We start from the raw sequence: 23482 nt of genomic DNA, 5'->3' as shown, positions 1-23482 counted from the left end.
AATAATAAAAATAATAATAATAAATAATTAATTTAAAAATCCTACATCTTTCTGCTCAGGGAAGATCAAACATCCCAGTGAAGTAACAATAAGCAAAACACATTTTTGCTTTGAAGTGGGTTATAAATAAAGGATCTGAGTACTTCATCCACCGCTGCTGATATCCATAACAAAGTAGATACAACATTTTTCCCCACATAATCTACACCTGTCATCTCAGCCTTTTGAAGTTGGATTATAGACAATTTTTTTTTTCATGTATATTAAATTGAACGAATAAATGTCAGTAATGTAACAACATTTCAGCTGCAGATCCCTGAAGCACTCCTCCCGCTGAGGCAGGCTTCATTCTTGTGACCTAATGAATAGATGTAGGTATTTCTCAGCACTTTGATGGAGTCCACTGGCAAGATGAGAGTCACGTGGTGTGTGCCACGTCGACGGATAGTCCCGCCTCCTCGTGACAGACAGGAGTAAACACCGCCCCCCAACAGCTGGCAGCACAGAGAGAGAGAAAGAGAGAGAGAGAGAGAGAGACAGGAGAGATCAGGCAGAGCAGGCACAGTCATCTGCTGCTTGGCTTCACAGTGTACACATCACCTCTTTGACTGCAGCTTTTTCTAAGAAAATTCACATTAGAGCTTTTTTTCTCCGACTTTTTCACAGCTCAAGGCGCATGCTCAGACTAACAGACGGTGCAGTTGTGTTATTCAGGAACTCGGAGGTGAGTACAGTAATGCCAGTCACAGCTAAGCGCAGAGAAATCTGCCCTGGCTGTTTGTGGCTTTTGTTGTTGTTGTTTCCCCCCCCCCCCCCCCCTGCATCAAAGCCAGCTAACCCGTTAGCTGTCTTTGCCCCCCGACCACTTTTAGCTGTCCTTCTCACCAGTGTCAGAGAAGACAAGAGCAGGACAGTGGCTGCTTTGAGCGGACCGTTAGCTAGCTTTTACAGTTCGGCAAATATCCGGACGTTGTGTGCGAACAAGGGTTTTTGTTTGCTGTTAGCTTGTAAAGATACTTTCGCAATAGCTTAAGCTGGGGTCTCAGCGTCCACCGTTTTTTTGGTTCCGTTCAATCGCCTTTTAGATTCATCTATTTACAGGTGAATATAATATTTTAACATAAACGGTATCCTAAAAATGAGGGACAGTTAACGCTCCGTGTAGTGTTGTTGCAGCAAACGTCGATCCACTCTCTCCCAAGACTGACCCGAGGCAACAAAACCTGTTATGTTAAGTTATGTTTAACTTTTGCTTTCTATTGCAGTTTCCAGTGTAATTGCGCAGCTGTAATGAATGTTTAGCTGTGAATCTTTCCAAACCAGAGCTCCCTTCAGACCCCATTGGACCCATTTCACACCGTGGGCCAAGGTGTTATGAAGGCATTAGCAAAAATAAATAAATAAACATGCAGCAGAATGGTTGAAAATAGGTCTACTCTCTATCAAATGTGTTATTTCTGTCAAAAAAAATAATAATACTCATACTATCATGGAACATGAGAGTTCAGAGTGTTGTTTACTCTTCTGTAAAGCTGTAAAGTCAACATTAAAGACAATGCTTTGATACTCTAATGCAGTGTCTGTGTGGCTCTGTTGTCAGTGCTCCTCTGCCTCAACATGCGAATCTCATTTGCATTTATGCTGGCACTAAAAGAACCAGTAGGCTGACCTCTGCCTTTCCTTCCTGCGGCCCAGCCTCTCCAGTGACAGTAGGAGAGTTACTGAGTGTCAGCATGGAGAGGAAAAAAAAAACCATACTACACTGGCTACTGAAAAGGCAAGGCCAACACTTGGCTTACTCTGCACTTACTCTGCACACAGGAGAAATTCATGAGACTTCTCCTTTGGTCTAAGCTTTTTTTGTGTTTGACTTGATGCAAACAGGGATTTCATCATATGTTATTTTTGTAAAAATAAGCCTTCTAGCATAACAACCACAGCTCATGTTAAACTGTTTCATGTGCTTCCAATTCAGTCTTGCTCATTGCTTTGTTCCTTTACTTTGCCCTGTGAATGAGAGGGGATGTTTTTGTGCCAGGCTGTACTGGCACAACACTGTTCATTAGACAGACAAGGGTTGATCTCAGTCATTTGTACTGCATGAGCCCCACTCGTCTGACCTTTCCCATCCTCCACTCCCTTACCATTTCCTCTAAGCTTGAGGGCACCACAGGAAAACCCCTGACTGACAGATGACTATCATATTGTTAAGATTTACTGTGTGGTGACAGTTCATATCTCCTCACTGTCAATGTTAGGCACAGCAGAGATATGTTTTTACTTGAATTACATTTCGATTATACACTAACTCTTGTATATATATATTTTTGTTGACAATTGAGCCCCTCCATATGTGTTGATTCTTTTCTCCTCAGACACTGAAAGTTTTTAAAGATGACCACATCATGGAGTGACCGCCTGCAGAACTATGCAGACTTGCCTGCCAACATGGATGGCCTGGCAATGAAAAAATACAGGAGAGAGCCCTACCACAGGTAAGAAACACATGTGGAGGTGGTAGGGAAGGACCGACACATTTCTGGTTACTGTAGTCATATCCAGCCGGGATACACCAGCATTTTTTGGCATAAATTAAGGGAAAAAGAGTTGGCCTTTTATCACAAGACTGTCATCCAGAGATCGATTTTACACAAGGACAGGACATAGAGATGCAAAGCCTGCGGTAAGAGCACATCATAATGGATCATTAGCGTAGTCATATATACAAAACACAAAGGAAAACAGGCCCACTCGGGGGTCCAGACACCGCTAAACAAGAACTGCCATCATTACTTCCTTGATTGAGTCAGATGTGATATCTCCTTTTAATCACCAATCTACTAAACTAACACCAGTTTGTCTATATTTAAAGTTAACCACCACAGCTTTCCTTGAATATATAACAGGGGGTTGGGCCATATGGGCTATGGATATAAAGTCACTTTGCATGACTTTGCTAATGTCATCATAACATGGTGAAATGTGACTGATCAACTAAATAACTTGACTGTTATATATGTCAACACTAGGGCAAGGACTTGGACCCAAATGCACGACCCCACAGACGTAATCAAAAATAATAGTTTTTATTCTAACAAAGTGGCAAAACAAGGATCACCCATAAAGGGGAAAAAGGCACAAAAACAAAAATACAAAATGCGAACGCAAAATCACTCTTAGCGAGGAGAAACAGGGATCAAGGAGCTAAAACCAAACAAGAAACAAAGTAACAAATACACAACCTGAGGATACGATGACGAGAGGCAAGACGAGGAACGAGACAAGGCAAAGGATATGTGGCAAAGGCAAGAGACAGAAGCATGAGAGAAAAACGACCTAACAAGAACACAGGGAAACGACGAGACTTAAATACACAAGGTAAGGGGCAACAGGTGAAACCAATTAGGGCGGGGCAATCACAAAGGAGGGAAACAAGACAAAGACAGGAAGTAGAACAAGACAAGATACACGAGGACAGTGATTTCAAAATAAAACAGGAACTATAAACAAAACTTAACAAAGTAAACAAGAGTTCAAAAGTCCACAAAAGAGTTCAGAACATAAAAGGATTCCCCAAAACAGCCCCCTTAGGGCTAGTCATGACAATATAGTTTTTAGTTTTACTGGTTTTTACTCGGACAGTAGTGAGCCAACATTATCGTAAGTTTCTTATACTATTCTAAAGGCAAGGCACTTGATAATCATTAATTATTAAGGATTTTTGTAATACCGCAGGTTGTGTTTATTTGTGTTATTGCTGCTTTACATTCATATTCCCGCTTATTAAGTGTTAAAAAGCCTTGAACAGGCCATTTCTCTTAGTTTTATAAATCTGAACTTGGTTATAAAAGCAGGTTATGCACATAAAGCCAGTTGTGTCTTGGGTGTGGTTTTCTGGCTCTTATGCAAACTCCTCTCAGTCTCATGGCAAAATGTCAGCAGACTGGTAAAGTCCATATGCAGAACGATGCTGATTACACTGTTCTGACCCTAAGTTGTTTTATTAACTTCTACAATGGGAGACCACTGATACACAGCCTTGTTTCTGTATCTGTTGACTGGAAACGCTCTGTAGACATACTGGCGGATGTAAAGGGGAATTTACTTCTTGTCAGAGTTATGACACGCATGTTGTTGTTCAATGTTTAACACACCCTAAGCCATGTGTGTCCTCTGGGTACTGCTGTTCTTCCACTCCATTATATAACACGCTGTGCTCACAGGGTTTATGAAACTGTCATTCATCTGTGTGTCATGTGCTGACATAAGTCAGGACACACGCAAACAATCACACGTGCCAAGATAAGAGAGACACAAAGATAGTGCTGAGCTCACTGAATGTATTTGTGACAGAAGTTTAGATTCACTGAGGCTACTTGATCTTTTTAATTGATTGATTGATTTTTTTTTAAATGTAAGACAACCATAACGCTGACCTTTTGTTCATCTCACAGACAGACAAAGACCAAACTTCAAAGTAAGAGCTCAGCTGAAGCAATACAGCCTGATAGCGAGAGCTGTGTATCACATAGCTGAGGGCTGACGACTCTGCCCAGCGCAGATAAACTTCCTATCAGCCGATTCACTGTCTACATGAGATTAGAGCTCAATGGAAAAAATCTGTCAGATTGTTTCACAGCTGCGCTCAGATAGAGTAAAAGTCGTGAGGGATTCTATTGGAGGTGTGGCACGGCCCATGTGGGCTATTTGAGGCTCTGCTGTTATCAGCGGGGACCAAAGTCGAGGCTGACTACAAGTCACCCCCACCCATCCACACCCACTGTCAATATGGGTGAGCTTAGGAGAGGCACGACCCTACTTATCATTTATGGCTGTCCTTTGCTACACCTCCTACAGGCGTCAATCCTAAGGTCACATTTGAAATGACAATAGCACAACAAAATAGAAAAGATTTAGATTGAAATCCCTCACTGGAGAGGGCTTATGTCCAGTAATAATCTGTACTGAATTCTTAATATTGAAATTTAAATAACACTGGAATATTTTAATATACATATTTCACGATTTCAAAAACTAGCATTCTCCAGCAACTACTTAATATTAATTCAGTTTCACAATCAGATGTTAAATGATCTTTTTTTCCTCCGTATAATAAATTAATGTAAATTAAAAAACGAAATGAGATGATCTGCTGCCCCAGTGAGATTCATCAAAACCTTAAAACGTAATCCTCTAATCGATAATGAAAATAGTGGTTGCAGCCCCACTACTACTGTACAGTGATATTAGCAGCTGTCGCTTGGTTGCAGGGGCTTGCTTGATTCTACCTGACTTGTGATTGTTCTGGATGTCTTTGAGGGCCCACAAACAGCATGCTGCACAACAACAAACCTGACTGACAGCACACAACAACAGAGAATGACGCGGAACGGCCACAATCATTTTTGCAACAAGTGAGAAAATTTCTGAATGGCAAGAAAGCAAAGAGAGGGAGGGAGGGGGGGCATTGTTTGTGGGCCAGAGCTGCCCTGTGTTGCTGGAGCAGGTCAGACCAACGGAGAGTCAAACTGAGGTTTAATTTCGCACAGAATGCATCGCCAGACGTCTGCTGGGCAAAGATCTAAATGGGAACTTGTTCACTATGGATCAGCTGCCAGGTATTTCACTGCTGATTTAGAGATGGGTAAAGATAAGAAGGGCATTGAGACAGATTAATGATATGTTACCTTGCAGAGTCAGTGTCTGTTATTTGAGTTATGAGCTCATGAACCAGATTATTGTGCTAGTTGTGAGTGATGTAACCTTTTTTTTTTTCAGTGTGACTTTTTCCCCCTTTATCTTCTTACATCTTATTTCTAGCTTGACCAAATATTGACTTGTGTGGAAATATTTCAGAACACTGCTACAGATTCAGCTCAGTCGCAGATGTTGAAGATAAATTTTGTAGGTCCGTGCCAGCAGTCGAAGTTAAGCTACCAGTGTGTGTGTGTGTCTTTTCTGTGGAAGCCGTGTCAGCCAGGGTATGCAAACATTGTCTATCACTGTGGTCACAGTGGACCCCCAGTCTCCTGACTGATTTACGAGTGAGGACAGTAGAGCTGTTTCCTGGAAGATTGTCACGCTCAGGTTGAGTTTGTAGGGTTTCACCATCCCCAGGTTTAGGGTTTTGCTAACATCCTGTGGTTTTACCAAGCATCAGACAGAAGGCAGGTGGTTTGACATCCCTCAGTGATTTTAAATTCTTGTTACCTGAGTTCATTGTCGTGCTTCACATGTGTGTAATCGTATAGTCCAGTTTTAATTACACTTACTGATACATGATTAATTGAAACATTTATTTAGAAGGTTGTGAGTACTTCCTGTTGATGTCAAATGCAAAGAAATATTTTGTCTCTCAATCTGACACCATAAACTGTTAAGTACAGTTGTGATATTCAGTGTTTCACTTTCACTTTATGTCCTAGTATTTTCAGGCGTTCTCACCACTGACCACCCAAATTGTTACACATCTTTAAAAAATAAAAAAAACTTTTGTCATGTAATTGTTTTCATTATTTAAAATAAAACTAGCGAACTATGGCAAAAACATGGGTGAAAACCAAGCTGTCCCTCTAATTGAATGAATTAGTGTTCAGTCATTGCTTTACATGAGTTCTATGTTTTTTCCCCTCGTTAGGTTCATATGGGTTCAACTTGTAATTATATTTTCATCGGCTCTCAGGCACAGTGTGAAATCAAACAAGACATTAAATGCCACCGATTTTGACTTAAGCAGAAAACTGACTTGCTGATGTTAATGAATTTTTTATGAAAGCCCATAATTTCAACTGTGATATCCAGAGTTATGAATGCAGGTCATTCAGCTGTGGACTATGTCATGATATCTTAAATCTTCTTCTTTAAATTGCTAAAAACTACTCAAACTTGAAAATTTCAGTTTTTTTTTTTCTGCTGAAATAAATGTGAATCCAGTTGTTGAAGATTGTATTGCAACTAAAACGGTTACCTCAACTTGTTTTTTTCCAGAGTGTTTGTCAACAGAAGCTTGGCAATGGAGAAGATTAAGTGCTTTGGCTTTGACATGGATTATACTTTAGCAGGTAAGTTGATACACATCATCTAACCTATCACCACTAGTGCTAAAAACAGTTTCTTTTGGTTTCTGGCTTCTAATATTAAGCTCATCATTAAGACATCACTGGTGTTATTTTCAACAACTGACAGGCTGAATAATACATTTCTAAATTCAAAAGACAATCAATATATTAATTAATAATTAAAATAATTGTTATTTCCAGCCATATGCACCTTCACTGTCAGAGTTTTGGTATGCAGGTCACTAGTGCTGCATAGCAGCTCCTCAGTTTACATGGATAGTCCTTCCTTTTGTCGTATTGATAATGCAGACTTATCAAAAGGAGCATGTGTCACTTGATAAATTCACACTGACTGAGCTAAATTATAATCGCACCTATGGAGGTACACTGAAGTGGAAAGAGGGAAACAACCTTTTGTGAATATCAGAGTAAATTTAAAAAATGAAGGAATTTATTTACTGATTTGTCACCTTTGGAGTCTGAATAGCAAAGCTTAGTTGTTGAATTTCCTTCGCCCTTGTGAGTTTCACGTAGATGTTAAAGTCTACCCTGTTCCGTCTTTTCAGCTCTATATTTGGCACCCCCCCCCCCCTCCCCCACCCCTCACAGAACTGCAGCTTATTGTCAATAAAATATTATTCAGGTCAGTGCCAGTGACACGTTGAGCACACTATAACACTCACATAACAAAATGTTAAGCATATATCATACTGGTACATACTGTCAGTTGCACAGAGGTCTTTTTCCTACTGACCAGTAACCAGGCCAGAAATATCCAGATTTTTTTATGCCACTTTACTCTGTGACTCAGCTCCAGTTTTTGGCCTCGCCATATCTATAAATAAATCCTACCCTCAGCTTTGAAAAGCAGTTCACGTTTGTTTGTTGAGTTCACCAGTGATGTCTCTCCTGAGAACGGGGATCACTTGTAGTCCCTCTCTGGCCCTGCTCCACTATCACGGTTTAGAGTGCAGGAGAGTTTATGGACGGTCAGCTGTTGACATGGCTCTCTTTATGGGCGCTCATAACTGTGTGTTAATGTTTGCTAGAAGCGTGGCTATCATGTATCGTTGGACGGTGTTCCGTTCGACCACAGATATGCTTCATCAGTTCCAGGGAGCTGGAAGATTCACAGAATATGGCTGCTGCTTAACCACAGCAACTCAGGCGACTGCAGTATTTCTTTTTAGAGGGTGTTAAAAAGTTTTCTTCTGTTATCTTAAATATTTACAACTACAAAAGAAACAATTTAATTTAAAGATCAGGGAGAAAAATCCTTAGGTAGAAATTGTATAATTACAGCTAATTTGCTTCATTAAGACTGTGTGGGTGTTGTTTAATCTGATTTGACTGACAGTGCTTGCACCAAAAGCAAACCACCCCACAGCCATCATTACATTTTAATTCAAATGCTGCTAAGTCCTCACTGGAGCCCAGAAATGCGTGACAATACAATTTTTCCAGCTGAGCCCCGCCCGCTCCAAACCAATGAGAAAAACACGGACAAAATCACAGAAACCTCTCAACTGAAATAATCAAATCTGTTTGAACTTTGACCGAGACTTTTGTGTTCATGTAGGACTCCACAGCTCATAGTAAGTTTGAGGAAATATGTTTTGAGAGCTTTTGATATGTCTGAGCATCTTAGTTTGTTGTGTGACGCATATCTTAGAAAATGACTGATCTAAACTCATCACCGTATTCGTTTCAGGTTAGTAACTGTAAGCCCTTTGTGCTTAAACACTTCAAACTGTTACATTCACAAAATGTAGGATTTTGTAAACTAAATCAACATTGTGTGAGACAACATTGCCTCATCCGTTCTTTGTACTTTTACAGGGAACACATAATAGCCTTTAGAAAATGTTTCTCAAACACACATTTAGGCCCAGATTGCACTGAGAGCTACACACAGTTTTGTCCTAGTTTTCCAACAGACTTTTGGCTGGAATGTAGGTCCCTGAGGCTGTGCATTTTTCCACAACATGCTTGATAGTGTCACAAATCTGTGACAAAGGCCTACATTTGCATACCGGTGGCCACAGATAAATTAAGATAGTTAAGGTGGTTAGTTTTTAATTTAAATTTTTAGGTCGCTATGTGACATGGTTTAGATAACTTCTCTGCCTGGGATACTTTCTATGATTTGAATTTAGGGGTCTAATAGCAGGAGGGTGGGGGTTGTTTACATGTAGGCCTGAGGTGACCCGGCCTATAAACTCTGGAGAGACACCACACACCTCAGCAATTGGAGCAGCGGGATATAATTATCTAGCAACAATGTCGTCAGGGATACAAGGTAACAGATCCCTGAAGCTAAAGCCGTTTCTCGCTTTCTTCTTAGCTCGAAGTAGACGGTCGCATGCGTGTGTGTCTGCGCGTGTGTCTGCGCATGTGCATGCACACTCTGACAGCGTGAGAACTATGAGAAAGGGCTTACAGCAGGGGAGCAAGGACCCCTGTAAAACAGAAATGCAAGAGAGTCAAGGACGCAGTAAGCAACAATAACACCACTTCCGGAGTGCACACAAACGTTGTAAACATGAGCTTTCAATTACATCTGTAGATAAAGTGTGCTTTGATGTCTTATTTACTAAAACATGGGACCGTCCATGACTGTAGCCTCCAGTGTGGCTTTCATGTGAAAACAGGTCTACAGATCACTCCACAGACCACCGCTCAAGCAGTGACATCTGAAATAGTGAAGAACGTCTAGAATTACTTGTGAAAAGAATCCACTGTAGGCCATGGTGTCATGTGTCTGTGTGGAGTTTTTAAGAGGAAGGCGGGGTGGGGGGTTGTTTGTCAAGTTGTTCCCATGTGAAGTGGTTTTAAAGGCACTGAAGTCACCTCTCTTACAAAAAGAAAAGAAAGAGGGGGGAAAAAAGGAATTTTCAGTTATGATCAGTGTTTGGTTCCACCGTGCTTTTTAAGGCCTGTCAGTGTTGGAACAGTTTGGTTATTTCCCATAAGAGATTTTCTGTATTTTGAGGAGAACCGAGCTCCCTCAGAAAAAGGTGACTGTCAATCAAATATGGTCAAACAACGCCCTCATAGTTTTAAATGAAGCTTATTTACTCAATTTGAATTTTAAACTTTAAAAATTTCAAAGCTTTGTCTCTGGTTTTTACTTATTTATTATTAGCATAATGAATATTAAATTAATATTAAAGGTTATAGAAAAACATGTAAGGTGTGAAACTTAAGTTTTGAGGGGCTTTAAATACATGTTAATGAGATCGTTTTAGTTTAGTTTAGTTTTTAAGCTTATAGACAAACAGTTAAACTGTGAAAGTTTTGAAGAGCTTTACTGTTTTTAGGCCTGTACTTACAGTAGTTTCATTCAGCAGAGGAGTTGTAGCATAGTCGTTAGTGCCTTAACTTTGGCCAATATAGCATTACAGGAGTTTTGTCTAATTATTATGTAAGAAAACAACTCCCTGATCCTAAATGACCAGCCTGACTCACTTTTATATAACCTAAATTGAGACGTGATTTAACGTGTCCTAAGTTTATAGGTATGGGTGGTAGTACCACACTGGTGTCCCAGGGTCGCGTGTTCAAAAATCCATCCAGTGAAGTGAAGAAAGAGAGAGTGATGATAGCAAAGGTGACAGGGAGGCGAAGCAGCTCTTAAAATAGGTTTCTTTGTAGTGCCTCAGAGCTTCAAGAGGAATATGACAAGGAGGAGGAGGAGGAGGAGGAGAGGCAGTTTAGTTGGTGTATGCTACTGCTCTGGGCAGAGGGCCCAAACCCTCAGTTTGCTGGGAGACCACAGCGGGGGGGAGGGCAGATTGGGAGGTTTGGCACGGGGGTAGGAGGGTTAAACTGCAAGAGGTTACGTGATTATAATGCAGAAACAAGCTCAGGCTTACAGAGTAGGGTTGTCAGCAAAAGGACAAAGCTTTACTGAACCCAAATTTTCCTGTAACTCAGTGCATACTCATTATGCTTCTGTGTATAACCCAGCATTTAACCAACAACCCAGCAAGTGCACACGCGCACACCTTTTGCAGAGTAGGACGCAGATGTTTTCCTGTTTGTCCTGCAGAACTGTTCCCCCCACTAACTGTCCTCTATCCAAGCATCATCAGCCAATTTTTCTTCCCCTCCTGGGGCCTCTCACCACCCCACAGGGAGTGTAGAGTGCAGGCAACAACACAAGTGCATTCTTTGTTTCGTATTTATAACATCTGACATATTCTTTTCCCAGTGTCAAATAGCATTTTAATCCTCTGCAAGCCTTTTCTTAGCCTAGCATCAGCCTGTGTTTTTATTTTCAGAGCCTAGCCTTTCCTCAGTTCAGTGGGTAGATATCTGGCACAGGCGGCGACAGAGGGGGACGCCCACCCACAGGGTGGGGGGGGCGGGGGGCACTCATACATCTCAGCAGGGCTCATTAAAGCCGCTGCTGAAAGTCGAACAATTTTTCTTCTTCACACCTGATCTTATTTCTTTGTGGATTTGTGTGCGGAACATCTAGGCCCTTGTTGATAGCAAGGAGAGGGAAGGGTAGTGTGTGTGTGTGTGTGTGTGTGTGTGTGTGTGTGTGTGTGTGTGTGTGTGTGTGTGTGTGTGTGTGTGTGTGTGTGTGTGTGTGTGTGTGTGTGTGTGTGTGGTGTGAGGTGGGTGAGGGGGGGCTGCAGAGTGAGAACATGTTGTTAGCAAAATAGCGAGACAACACCACAGAGTCTGAAGTAAATGGGAGAGCGACTGTATGTCAGCTGTGTAACCACCCACAGATAATGTTCCTTAACATTATCTGTTTGGCATTTTTGCTTGATGAATGATGATGATGAGATTAATTGTCTGAGGATAAGATAATTGATTGACTAATTGTTAGTTTACAGTGACTAACAATGGCTAATGATAAAGCACACACCAAAATTATCAGTATTATTTTCTGTCTATCATCACACACCAGGCTTATTAAAGCAGGACCAAAACAACTGTACAGTTGTTTTAAATATTGACACCAAAGCACCACGTGTTTTTTGGTCTTTTTATAATCTCGTGTCTATATGTGTGTTTCATTTTCAGTGTACAAGTCACCGGAGTACGAGTCACTAGGCTTTGAGCTCACAGTGGAGCGACTGGTTTCCATCGGTTACCCCCAGGAGCTGCTCAGCTTTGTGTACGACCCATCCTTTCCCACCAGGTCAGACCAATCACACCCTAGCACACGGACATCGCGGTGGCAGTCAGGTTAATTAATGGCAAACTGCTGCTTCTGTTGCCTCATCTCTTATCATTTTAGTCCCTTTAACCTTCTGACCTCAGTGGATATACTAAGTATGAGGGACTGGGTGAACGAAAGCCCATCACCTGTTCAGAGCTCAGTTCCACTCTGACTTTATTTGGTGGGAAAAAGCTCCCTGTCTATCCTGATAAAAAATGCAATCATATCACACGTGACACCTGTTAAAATACCCATGTTATGATGAAAAGATAAGGTAGAAAAGTTAATTTCATTCTGTTTTGTAGACTTAAACAATCTTTTCTTTCCTCCTACTTTCAGGGGCCTTGTGTTTGATACCATGTATGGAAACCTGTTGAAGGTTGATGCCTATGGTAATATCCTGGTCTGTGTCCATGGATTCAACTTCCTCCGAGGGTGAGCGATAGTAAATCGTAAACACCGTCTGTAAACTTTTCAGTTAATGTACTTCATTCTTACATTGTATGTTGTCTTTTCTCAGCCCTGAGATCCGTGAACGGTATCCAAACAAGTTCATCCAGAGAGATGATACAGAGCGCTTTTATATCCTTAACACACTCTTCAACCTGCCAGGTAAGGTCTCTGAACACTGAGCAGAATACCACAGGACTGGTTAAGAGAAATTAAATAAGTAAGAGAGAACTTATTTTCATCCATCCAAATAATAAAGTTTGTCTTCACAGAGACCTACCTCTTTGCCTGCCTAGTGGATTTCTTCTCCAACTGTGACAGATACACAAGGTAAAAAAACTCTTATTTACATTACCTGTCATGCAACAAGTTTCTGGGCACCGCATGGTGACACAAAGACAGTTGCAAGCCAAACTGGGTCAAGAGCAACCCCTACAGCATGGGAGGGTGCAGGTGTCTCAGCTGCTAATCTCAGCTAATTGTTTTAAAATGGAAATTAAATGTCAATTCAGTCAAAGAACCCGTCGGCTTTTCATTTTCTGTAACAACGATTAATTCCACTACTAATTGTATAAAAGCATGGATTCTTATCAAAATGAGACAGAAATAAGAGAAGGTTTCACTAACGATTTACAGATAATGAAATCTTGATTTAACTAAGATATAATCTTTTAAATGTTACTGTAAGGAGATGTAATAATGGCCTGTAAATTTGTTGAGAATGTAATCTGGAATGACTGCATGTCCTTTGTCCTCTGAAACCTGGTTGTTGGTCTTTTAGGGGGAGAATGCTTTCCTGTTTGACTGGGGACCCCTCCAACAAGGGAAGGCTATCCCATTTAAAAGCAAACAAAAAACAAATGTCACGTTTTTGAAAACCTTCTGTAAAGATGTGGCCTGTGCGACGGCTGTGTATGTGTGTGTGTCTGCTCCTCTCCCCAGCTGTGAAACCGGCTTCAAAGACGGCGACCTCTTCATGTCCTATAAGAGCATGTTCCAGGACGTCCGTGATGCCGTTGATTGGGTCCACTTCAAAGTAAGACACCTTTGATGGCTGATGATTTTAACCTCAGAGATAAGATATTTCTTTAGAAGACATTAAGGTAGCTTTCAGGCCTGTAGTTTGGTTCATCTGAATTTTTTTTGCCTTTCAATTCTGGTCTGGTTTATGTTCACGCTGACTTTCCACTAACTAACCAAGAATAAGCTAAAGCTGTATGCACTGACGGGTCACTCACTGACTGACTGGGCACTTTGTAGTGATGTCCTGCATCATCTCGTTCCTAATACGTACCTGAACGTAGAAGGAATGACAATAAAGTTATCTGAATCTGAATCTGAATCAGCGCTACATGCAGAAATCTTTGGTTATCAGCATTATTAGTCAAGACTGCAAAAGACCTCATATCATAGCATATCTTAAATAGTGATGAACAGATCTAAATATTATTATATTAATATTCTTCACCCTATTTTTTGGGAAACTGCTCAAATAAAGTAGGTAAGTCGGACACAAGCTCAACACACCTCAAGGAAAAATCCATATTTCCAACCACAAAATCCTGTGGAAGCTTTTTTTAGTCTGTACCAGAGTTTGGTTGAAAGTTTTCACATGAGCATAAACAAACTCAGTTTCATGAGCAAACACACCAAGAGTTCAACTGAACCGAGACCAAATAAAAAAAAGTGCACTGGGACAATGGATCAGCACAGGATATCAGGATATCACTCAGCCAATATCAAACAAACTTTGCATGTTACATTGTTCGAATCAACACTAACCGGATGTTGACAACAGATCAAAGGTCAGGAATCGGTCACCAAAATAACAAATAGAGGCTATTAATATCCATGATACTTAAAACTGCATTGCAAAAAAAAAAAAAAAAAATCCATCTAAAACATTTGTAGTGGACATATGTTTTCGCTGTCAGGCCAATAAAATCAAAGAGCAGGGCTTTGGGGACGTCCCTCTGGTCCAGTGGTTGGGAAGCAAAACTTGTAGGTGAGACCTTCCCAGTTTGACTCTGTCCAGTGACCTTTGCTGCACAGCACAACAAGTTGTGTTTAGAGTTGTGTTTCATTATCAACCGACAAACATGTTGCTTAAACATCACTGCTATTACACATCCTGTGTAAACCACAGCTCAAAACCACAAGTTCCCACATGTTCTGTGGGGGTGGTCACTGATAATTGTTACTTAACTTGGTACTGAATGGATAGATTTGTTTTTATGCCTCGAAGTTAAGACGCTGATATCGTTATGTAAACGTCTAAATGTTGATCTGCAGTGTTTAGTCTCACTCCTCCTCCTCGCATTGCAGGGTACTCTGAAGGAGAAGACTGTTGAGAACTTGGAGAAGTATGTAGTGAAAGATGTAAGTAATTAATATTCATTAAGGACGCCACAAGTGTATGAACCCAAACACACACACACACACAGTATCACACATTCTTGTTGTACTCTTGTGTGAAGAGGCTGCTTTTGTAAAGATGCCTTGAGCTTCAGTCTTTTCTTCTCCTCTGTTCCCACCAGGGGAAGCTGCCTCTTCTCCTCAGCCGAATGAATGAAGTAGCCAAGGTTTTCTTGGCTACCAACAGTGACTACAAATACACTGATGTGAGTATGTGTGTGCAGTGGTGGTAGATGCTTCACTGTGTTGGGAGAAAAAAAAAAGATCCATTTGATAGAATTTCTACTGTTGGCAGCACTAACAGCTGTATTCAAAACACTGCTGAGCTTCAACTGACTGTCAGCCTGTGTGTTGTGTTCTCACAGAAAATCATGACCTACCTGTTTGACTTCCCCCATGGCCCCAAGGTAAAACGCCCCCCACCCCCACACACACACACTTTCCTTTGATCGCACCTTGAAATGTGTTGAATATACAGGTGAAGGTGAAACACGTGTTTCTATGTTCATATGTATAACTCTCTGCTTGTGTTTGTCTGTGTGTGTGTGTGCATGTGTGTGTTTGTATCCACCACAGCCTGGTACCTCCCACCGGCCCTGGCAGTCCTACTTTGATCTTATCCTGGTGGACGCCAGGAAGCCACTGTTCTTCGGGGAGGGTACGGTGCTCAGACAAGTCGACACGGTGAGCAGACAGAGAAGACATTACTAATAGCTGCGTTGCATGTTAACACTAACATATCCAGACATGTCACGGCCCAGTTGTGTGTTTGCTTTTTAACCTGATGACAGTCTCGTCATAAATGCAGAAGAATCGATTTAGTGCATGTGCACAAGGTGACGTAACATGTCTGAACAGGATTGACTTTTTTGGTCATGTTTTCTCATGTTTTCGCACCTTTTGTAATAAATTGATTCTTTTTTTTTGCATCTGAAACCTCCTCTATTTTTTTGCCTATTTTATGAGACAACCTCCCGACACTACCTCTTGAAAAGCCTGGCATCAGGAGCCCAAACACTTTCACAAAACAATAGCAGCTTAATAATCTGACAAAAGTAAAAGACAGATTTTTGAGAACTTCTACTCTGATTTAGCTTCACTTGTGATTCAGTTCAGAGTGGCAAAGGCTGAATTGATGTAAATTGGCAAAATAAAAAAATTGTCTCAGGATCATGACTTATTATGGGTGGTTTTAATTCCCCAGGATTGCAGGTTACAACTGTTTAATTTTATTTTTAATGTTTTAATGTTAAAACATAATTTTATGTATGGCATGAATTGCCAAATAATTGAATAAATTTAAATAATTTTATTGTGAGTAGGTTCAAACCTCTCTCCAACCTGTCATATGTTTTCTTTATTTCAGACAACAGGGCGTCTTAAGATAGGAACCTACACAGGACCTCTGCAGCATGGGATAGTCTATTCTGGAGGTAGGACTATATTTTCTTTCAGTCATTCATTCTTCGACGTTGCGATCAGCTGTCTGTAGTAGTCGTGATTGTCGTTTAGGTTCATCAGACATTGTGTGCGACCTCCTGGGAGCCAAGGGGAAGGACATAGTGTACATCGGGGACCATATCTTTGGAGACATCCTCAAGTCCAAGAAACGTCAAGGCTGGAGGACGTTCCTGGTCATACCTGAGCTGGCCCAGGAGCTGCACGTGTGGACCGACAAGAGCTGTGAGACAAACACATAAACACAGAGCTGCACACACAGTGATATGTGGAAATACTAGTTTGACTGCATGTACATTTCCGTTCATGTTGCATTCAGCAGGGACCTGACCCAAAACAGCAGCTGCAGTGTCAAACTTGCAAGTTTAAAGAAAAACAAGGCAGTTGTACTTAAGTTAAATTCAATAAAGATCATACAATCAGTTCAAAGTCAAAACTCAGACTTTATCCACTGCAAATGTTGCACATAAGTGGTCAGGAGACAGAGATTCACTCTCTTCTCATGTTTTCCAGCTTTATTCGAAGAACTTCAGGGCCTGGACATTTTCTTGGCTGAACTCTACAAGTAAGAACTGTGACCTTTATCCCCGCCTCCCTTCCCTTCCCTTCACCAAACCCCACCTCCTTACTCAGCACCATCTCCTGCACCAGTTCTGCTGTCACTGTTTGCACTCATGCGAGCACGTGTCTGAGAGAACAACAGGGTCAATAGGGTAAAGTCTAACGGGTCGGTCCTCGCATGCCGCCTGATTAGCGGGTTCATTGATGTTATTAATAGCCTGGCAGGCCTCGCTGTCGCACCTCTTTGACACGTTACCTTTCAGCAGACTGGTATCAATACCCTCCCTTTCCCCCAACCTTTCTCTCGACCTCATCGTCTTTCTCTTCCCGTCATTCCTCAGACATCTGGACAGCAGCAGTAATGAGAGGCCAGACATCAGCACTATTCAGAGAAGAGTCAAGGTACATCCTTAATCACCTCTGTTTCTATGACAACAGGGGACCTGTCCACATGCTTTTAACACTGGCTTCCAGAGACGACCTAGTTATCTATGCACACATTTGCATAGTATGTAATCATTGACCAGTTCTTTCAAGTTATACTGTACTGACTCCACCAACACCTGTAATAAAGATACTACACTGTTTAGGGTAAAGCTACTAATCCTTTTATCCTTCCTGCCCTTTAGAAAGTGACACACGACATGGACATGTGCTACGGCATGATGGGTAGCCTTTTCCGCAGTGGCTCCAGACAGACCCTGTTTGCCTCCCAAGTGATGCGCTACGCCGACCTGTACGCAGCCTCCTTCATCAACCTGCTGTACTACCCCTTCAGCTACCTCTTCAGAGCTGCACACGTACTGGTGAGTATCTGAATGTAAAGTCAGGGAGTTGAAAGATTAGCGGCAATACTTCTACTTCACTGCACTCATACAGATATAAGTGTTGTCTCTTCCCAATTAAAATTCTAAATCTTCACAAGACTTTTGGATCTGTAGACATTTTCCCCAAGTCACTGGTCATCATGAGTCTCATCCACCTGTCTCGTCCTTCCTCCTCAGACCATAGAACATCAGACCTCTGTTACTGATGTTATAATATTTGCCCCCTTCATGCTCAATTCAGTCTCATATTCGAAGTTCTGTCATTAGCATTGCCAAGTTGCTATTGTCTCACATTTTGTCACCTCCTCTCCCCAGATGCCCCACGAGTCCACGGTTGAACACACCCACGTGGATATCGACACAGAGTCTCCTCTGGCCACGCGCAACCGCACCCACTGCAGCGACTGCAAAGACCTGGAGTGCAAACGTAACCAGCTGACCCGCTCCTTCAGCGAGATCAAACCTCCCAACCTGTTCCCCCAGACCCCCCAAGAGATCACTCACTGCCATGATGAGGATGATGATGAGGAGGAAGAGGAGGAAGAGGAGGAGGAAGAGGAAGAAGAGGAGGAGGAGGAATAAGGTGGACATAGAGAAGAGAGCCACGTTCCTGCTCCTGCCTTTCTATGTTTCCCAGTAGAGTCGGGTAGTAATCTTTCTCAAAGAGAGGCAGAGAGGAAAAACATCTTCACTGTGTGTGTGTGTGTGTGTGTGTGTGTGTGTGTGTGTGTGTGTGTGTGTGTGTGTGTGTGTGTGTGTGTATGTGTGTGTGTGTGTGTGTGTGTGTGTGTGTGTGTATCAGTACTGTATGCACACAAACAAACACACACATACACATACTGGAGATTTCTGAGGAAAGTATGAAGGACCAGAAGTTAGACAGATCATGACTATGAATTTTAGGTCCTTCAAATCCAGCTTTTCCAGCTTTGTTATAAAAAGAACATTTAATAGTTTTTAATTTATTTAGTTTCCATATTATTTTTCCATCAGGCAAACAGAGCACACACTCGTGTAAACATCACACACTATTTTTCATTGTGTTTTATAAGCTGATTTTTAAGACCTGCTGGTGGAGTAAGTAGACGTACTCTTTAATCCACCAGATACGGTCAGTAAACTGTAGTTTTAATCACAACAGACTGGCCGTGCTGACACGGTATGCACATTATAATCAAATGAAATCAATGTTTTAGTTATGGTGTCAAAAATAGATGCACATACTGTATCAAAACAGACAAGTTTTTTATGCAACATGGGAACAACATCTAGTTTTTCATCTGTTTCATCTTGTCCGTTTTCTCGTCAATATAGAGGAGTCATGTGTTCTAACCTGTACGAAAGGGTGTGTGTGTGTGTGTATCTGCCAAAGTAGGCTCACGCAGACCGTCGCATCCTGAGTGACAGTAAGCTAAGAATCCACTGTGTGAAGCTGAAGCACAGGAGCACTGAAGCACAAGCCAGCATTAAACCGATCAGTAACCAGATGCAGTTTTTGTTTTACGTTTGGTTGAGAGAACGTGGTGCACAAATGGCTGTTGATATTTTGTTACCAAGCAACAATGAGGATGGAGTACTGTAACCATAATTTATGCCGATAGTCTGTATGACAAGCCTGAGCTACAGTAGTGTTTCTGTAAATAGCCACCAGGTGAATGTTTATTTTGCCCTGTAATGAGTTCATGGCTTAAGGCCACGAGCAGCTAACATGCAGTATTTTCTCAGCTTGGTTATTTAGGAAGATGAAACTTTAGTATTGTATTTTCAGAGGCTTTTATTTTGATAGGGGGATGTAAAATACAAGTACAAGTTTTGACCAGTTCAAGCAAACTTAAAGACGTGTGAGGTGATTTTTTTCTTTTGTCAGGTGTGTGATAGGGGTGTGAAAGTGGCCTCTATGCAAGGAAGTGAGGCTTTTTAGCATGTACAGTATAAAGCTCAGTTCAGTTAGTCTACCTGGCTTCAGACTGTGATAAGCCTGTTCTGTTTATGTGTGTGGAGGGGTCGAAACATGTTGGTGGTGTGGAGTGTGGGGAGGAGTGTGTACAGTATTCTTCAGTTGAACACTGTCAAGTGACCATTTCATTTTAAGTCTTGGTTGAAGCTGTGTTACTAGTTGAGAACTGGATGAAGATCTCTGAGTTTAAGCACTTGAAATGCCCTTCAAAATATGACTTCAAATCTCAAGTATTTCTTTCTAACATTAAGCACCCATGAATGAATAAGCAACAAACAAAGGTTAGGTATTATTTATTAAGAGTTTAACTCTCAACGGCTCAAGTTTATCTGCCCTGTCAGGACTGTGTGGATGTGGTTTGATTTCGGTGACAGTATGTACGTTTCCACCCACCTGTTTTTATGCAAAAAAAAAAACCCTGAGTGGAAAGAACAGATATTTGATAAAATGTCAAAATAACTTTAAAAAAAAAAAAGCATCAAACAAAAACATCTGTGCGGAGCAATGAAGAGACGCTGCAGTTCTTCAAATTACTACACAAAACAAACAGACGCAATGTTTCCATCACATTTTCCACATCATTTTTGTGGTTTCAGGTTTGACTTCTGCTCTTCTCTTTGCCTCTGAAGAGCAAGTTCTTCAGAGGTTTAATTTAATTGCAACAGTCGTGGATGGAAACGCACATGAATTCACATTCACATTTTGGAACTTAGTTAAAATTTGTGCTAAATTTAGATGGAAACTCGGCATGTGACCAAACAACTCACCAGCTGTCACCAAATCTGGATTCAAATGTTGCTAAATCCTGATTGGTGCAAGAAAGTATCTGACATTACATTTCTAACAGAGCCCCTCCCACTTCAAACTAGCCAGAGGAGCACAGAGGAAAAATAAAATAAAAAGAGACTCAGATATTTCTCATGTGAAATAACCAAAAGCGTTCAAACGTCAGAAAACTCTGTGTTCCTGTAGGATCTGTCGCTCACAGTGAGAAGCTGATGGAGAAAATCAGCTTTGACGTGTCCACGTGTCCAAATGCATCAGTGTTAGCATTCGAGACACCAGGAGAGCTACCTGAATTTCAAACATGGTTACTTGATCTTTTTTTATTTGTTTTCTTTTTTATGTCAGTCTTGTGTTGGCCCGTTCATTTAGGCCACAAAAGGGAAGGAACATGCCGTCTGCTTTTTTTGCATCATTATTTTTGGTTTGGCTTGATGTGATGTGATGTGGAGAGAAGTGAATGTGTTCAACTGCGACTTTATTAACGATTCAGTGGATAAAACCTTTGTAGGACATTAAGAAACATTCTACAACTCTTTGTCGTCCCCACCTTTTTTTTTTTATTACAAATGAAATATTTGTATTCTCAGTTTTTACTTCTGTTTCTTGAACATAGAATAATGGATATGCTACATGAGGCAGCTGCACTGCTAATACGAAATAGTCGACTGTCTTTTCTTTGCATAACTTGCATATGCATGTGATAATGAGAAAGCATATCCTTTCTGCCACGGTGGCTATGGTAGCATTGGTTTTACTTCTATGTGGACCGCATCATTTTTAGAAAAATCATTTTGGACATTTGTCATTGTAGTTTACACGAGGAGGCAAAAAAAAACTCTAAACTTGTAATAAATAAATAAATAAATAAAGCTTACAATGAATGGAAACGTGAGTAGCATGTTAAGTAACGTAACTACAATGTTACCTGTAGTCAACACCATGAGGTTATTTTTATTTTTCTAAGCTAGTTTTTAAATGGTCTGGATTTACAGAACTGTAAATAGACCTTTCCATTTCCTTTTCTTATCATTTTTTTTTCCAAATAACTTTTTTTCTGTGTGTGTGTTAATTTTTATACCGTACCACAGGAGTCTGTTGGTCCGACTAACTAAAGCCTTGTGAACAGTTGCAGCTCTTTAGTTTTTTTTTTTTGTTTTTTTTTTTATCCATTGTTGTGATTCCCTGAAAGAATACATGTTAACCACAGGTGCCAAAACTGTCACCTTTCATTTTCTAAACTATCTTCTGTTTGTATGCATATCAATCAATTTATGTTCTCCTGAATAGTCTTTTGTTTGTTTCCAGAAATTACCCTACAGACTGTACATTGAGGTAAAATACATAAAGATGTAGAATAAAGATAGTTTTTCATATTTCTTCTTGATGCTCTTTTGTTCAAATCTTGCTTCTGTGGATCAGCAGTTATCTTGAGGATACTTATAATGGACAGTGTTCAAGGACAGTGATGACAAATCATTATAACTTACCCATCAGGGGGCAAGTCATTAGCAACAACTTTTCTAATCTTTCTTAATTCACTGCTGTTAAAGTTGGATGACATTATAATTTAATGGAGGGAGGGAGAGTGTGCTACAGTGACATTCCCTGACTCAGTATTTTGCCTCACGGTCGACCATCAAATACTGAAAATATACATAGATTTTTGTAATGTTACAATATGTGGTGTATTAAAATGGTGCTATTATTGAATAATAACACAAAAATATTTTATTTCTACATATATTCTGGCCTGTCAGCAGCCTCTTTGTTGACATGATTCACTGGATTGTGATGCTGCTTTTCTGTAGCTTTAAGTAAATTTGCTACTGGTCATACCAGACCAGTGTAAGGCTGTAGCAACAAAACCCTTGAGTGTATTGAACTGAATGAGGCAATTTTCTGTTGCTTATATACTCAACTTTAAATTTGTTAGAGGAAGATTGTGTTTTTTCTTCATTCAAAAGTTGCACAGCGTCACATTACATCACTATTGGTAACTGTATCGCTTATTGTAACTAAAGCATGAATGAAGCCTCATTAGAAAGCATTCAGACGCAGCACCGCTTCAGATTGAGAACACCGAGCCACCAACTGTCTTGTCTGTTAATCATTCACTTTTTTATTAAACCACCAGCTGGAGGAGGCAATGGGAACGTTGTCTTCAGGTACAGGAAGCATTATGGACAGCACGCGGGTACAGTAGCAGCATTGGGATGCACAGAAGACCAGTTAAACACAGGCTTGCAAAGCATTCACATAAATCGAAGGCTGATCATTCAGCAGATGACGGCGTGTGGGAGAAAACAGTATGCATGTGTTCTGTAGCACAGAATATTAAAAGAGCTCAGTCACTGCTGATGCTTCGCCCAGTGTTTTCTATTGTGCGTTTGGACTTTTGAATTGTCGCCATGCTTCTCGCTCTCCTGTCAGGCACTGAGATCCACTGGCTTGGAAAGCAGAAGAGTATGAATTTCACAAGCTCAGTTTTACAATCTGATCATCATTCATTGCTTCGTCTCTGGAGTGATTGTCCCTGCAGAGCAGAGCGGGCCCTGCTGCATAGGAGCACTTTCAAGTAAACAATAAACAACAGCAAACACAGCTGCAAACAATGCAGACGTACTCTACGTCTGGTTATACAACAGGGACGCCCCTCGTGGCTTAACAGATGGAAGGGCTGTGTGTCTGTATGTGTGCTGTTTACAGAGACTGTTACATACACACACACACACCGATGCGCACGCACACACACACACACACACACACACACAGACAGTGAGTTACATGAGGA

General features: G+C 41.0%; 1 protein-coding gene across 2 annotated transcripts; it reads left to right on the top strand.

Annotated features, from left to right (window-relative positions):
* Positions 1-526: 526 nt before the first annotated feature.
* nt5c2b (5'-nucleotidase, cytosolic IIb) lies at positions 527-21595 on the top strand. 2 transcript variants are annotated; one of them, XM_041035634.1, is made up of 19 exons: positions 527-724; positions 1696-1777; positions 2376-2495; positions 6988-7061; positions 12099-12216; positions 12577-12672; positions 12758-12849; positions 12960-13017; positions 13630-13723; positions 15013-15066; positions 15225-15308; positions 15468-15509; positions 15679-15786; positions 16469-16535; positions 16615-16785; positions 17074-17125; positions 17463-17523; positions 17751-17927; positions 18264-21595. In XM_041035634.1, the coding sequence occupies exons 3-19, from the start codon at positions 2395-2397 to the stop codon at positions 18528-18530; spliced, it is 1716 nt and encodes a 571-aa protein (XP_040891568.1). In that variant the 5' UTR covers positions 527-724; positions 1696-1777; positions 2376-2394; the 3' UTR covers positions 18531-21595. The 2 variants fall into 2 exon arrangements, with proteins under 2 accessions (XP_040891568.1, XP_040891567.1); XM_041035633.1 differs by lacking the exon at positions 1696-1777.
* The last annotated feature ends 1887 nt before the right edge of the window (positions 21596-23482 follow it).

The sequence above is a fragment of the Toxotes jaculatrix genome, chromosome 4 (assembly GCF_017976425.1).
Source record: "Toxotes jaculatrix isolate fToxJac2 chromosome 4, fToxJac2.pri, whole genome shotgun sequence".
Classification (NCBI taxonomy): domain Eukaryota; kingdom Metazoa; phylum Chordata; class Actinopteri; family Toxotidae; genus Toxotes; species Toxotes jaculatrix.
Note: the sequence above shows the minus strand (reverse complement) of the source record. Positions and strands in the feature narration are given on the sequence as shown.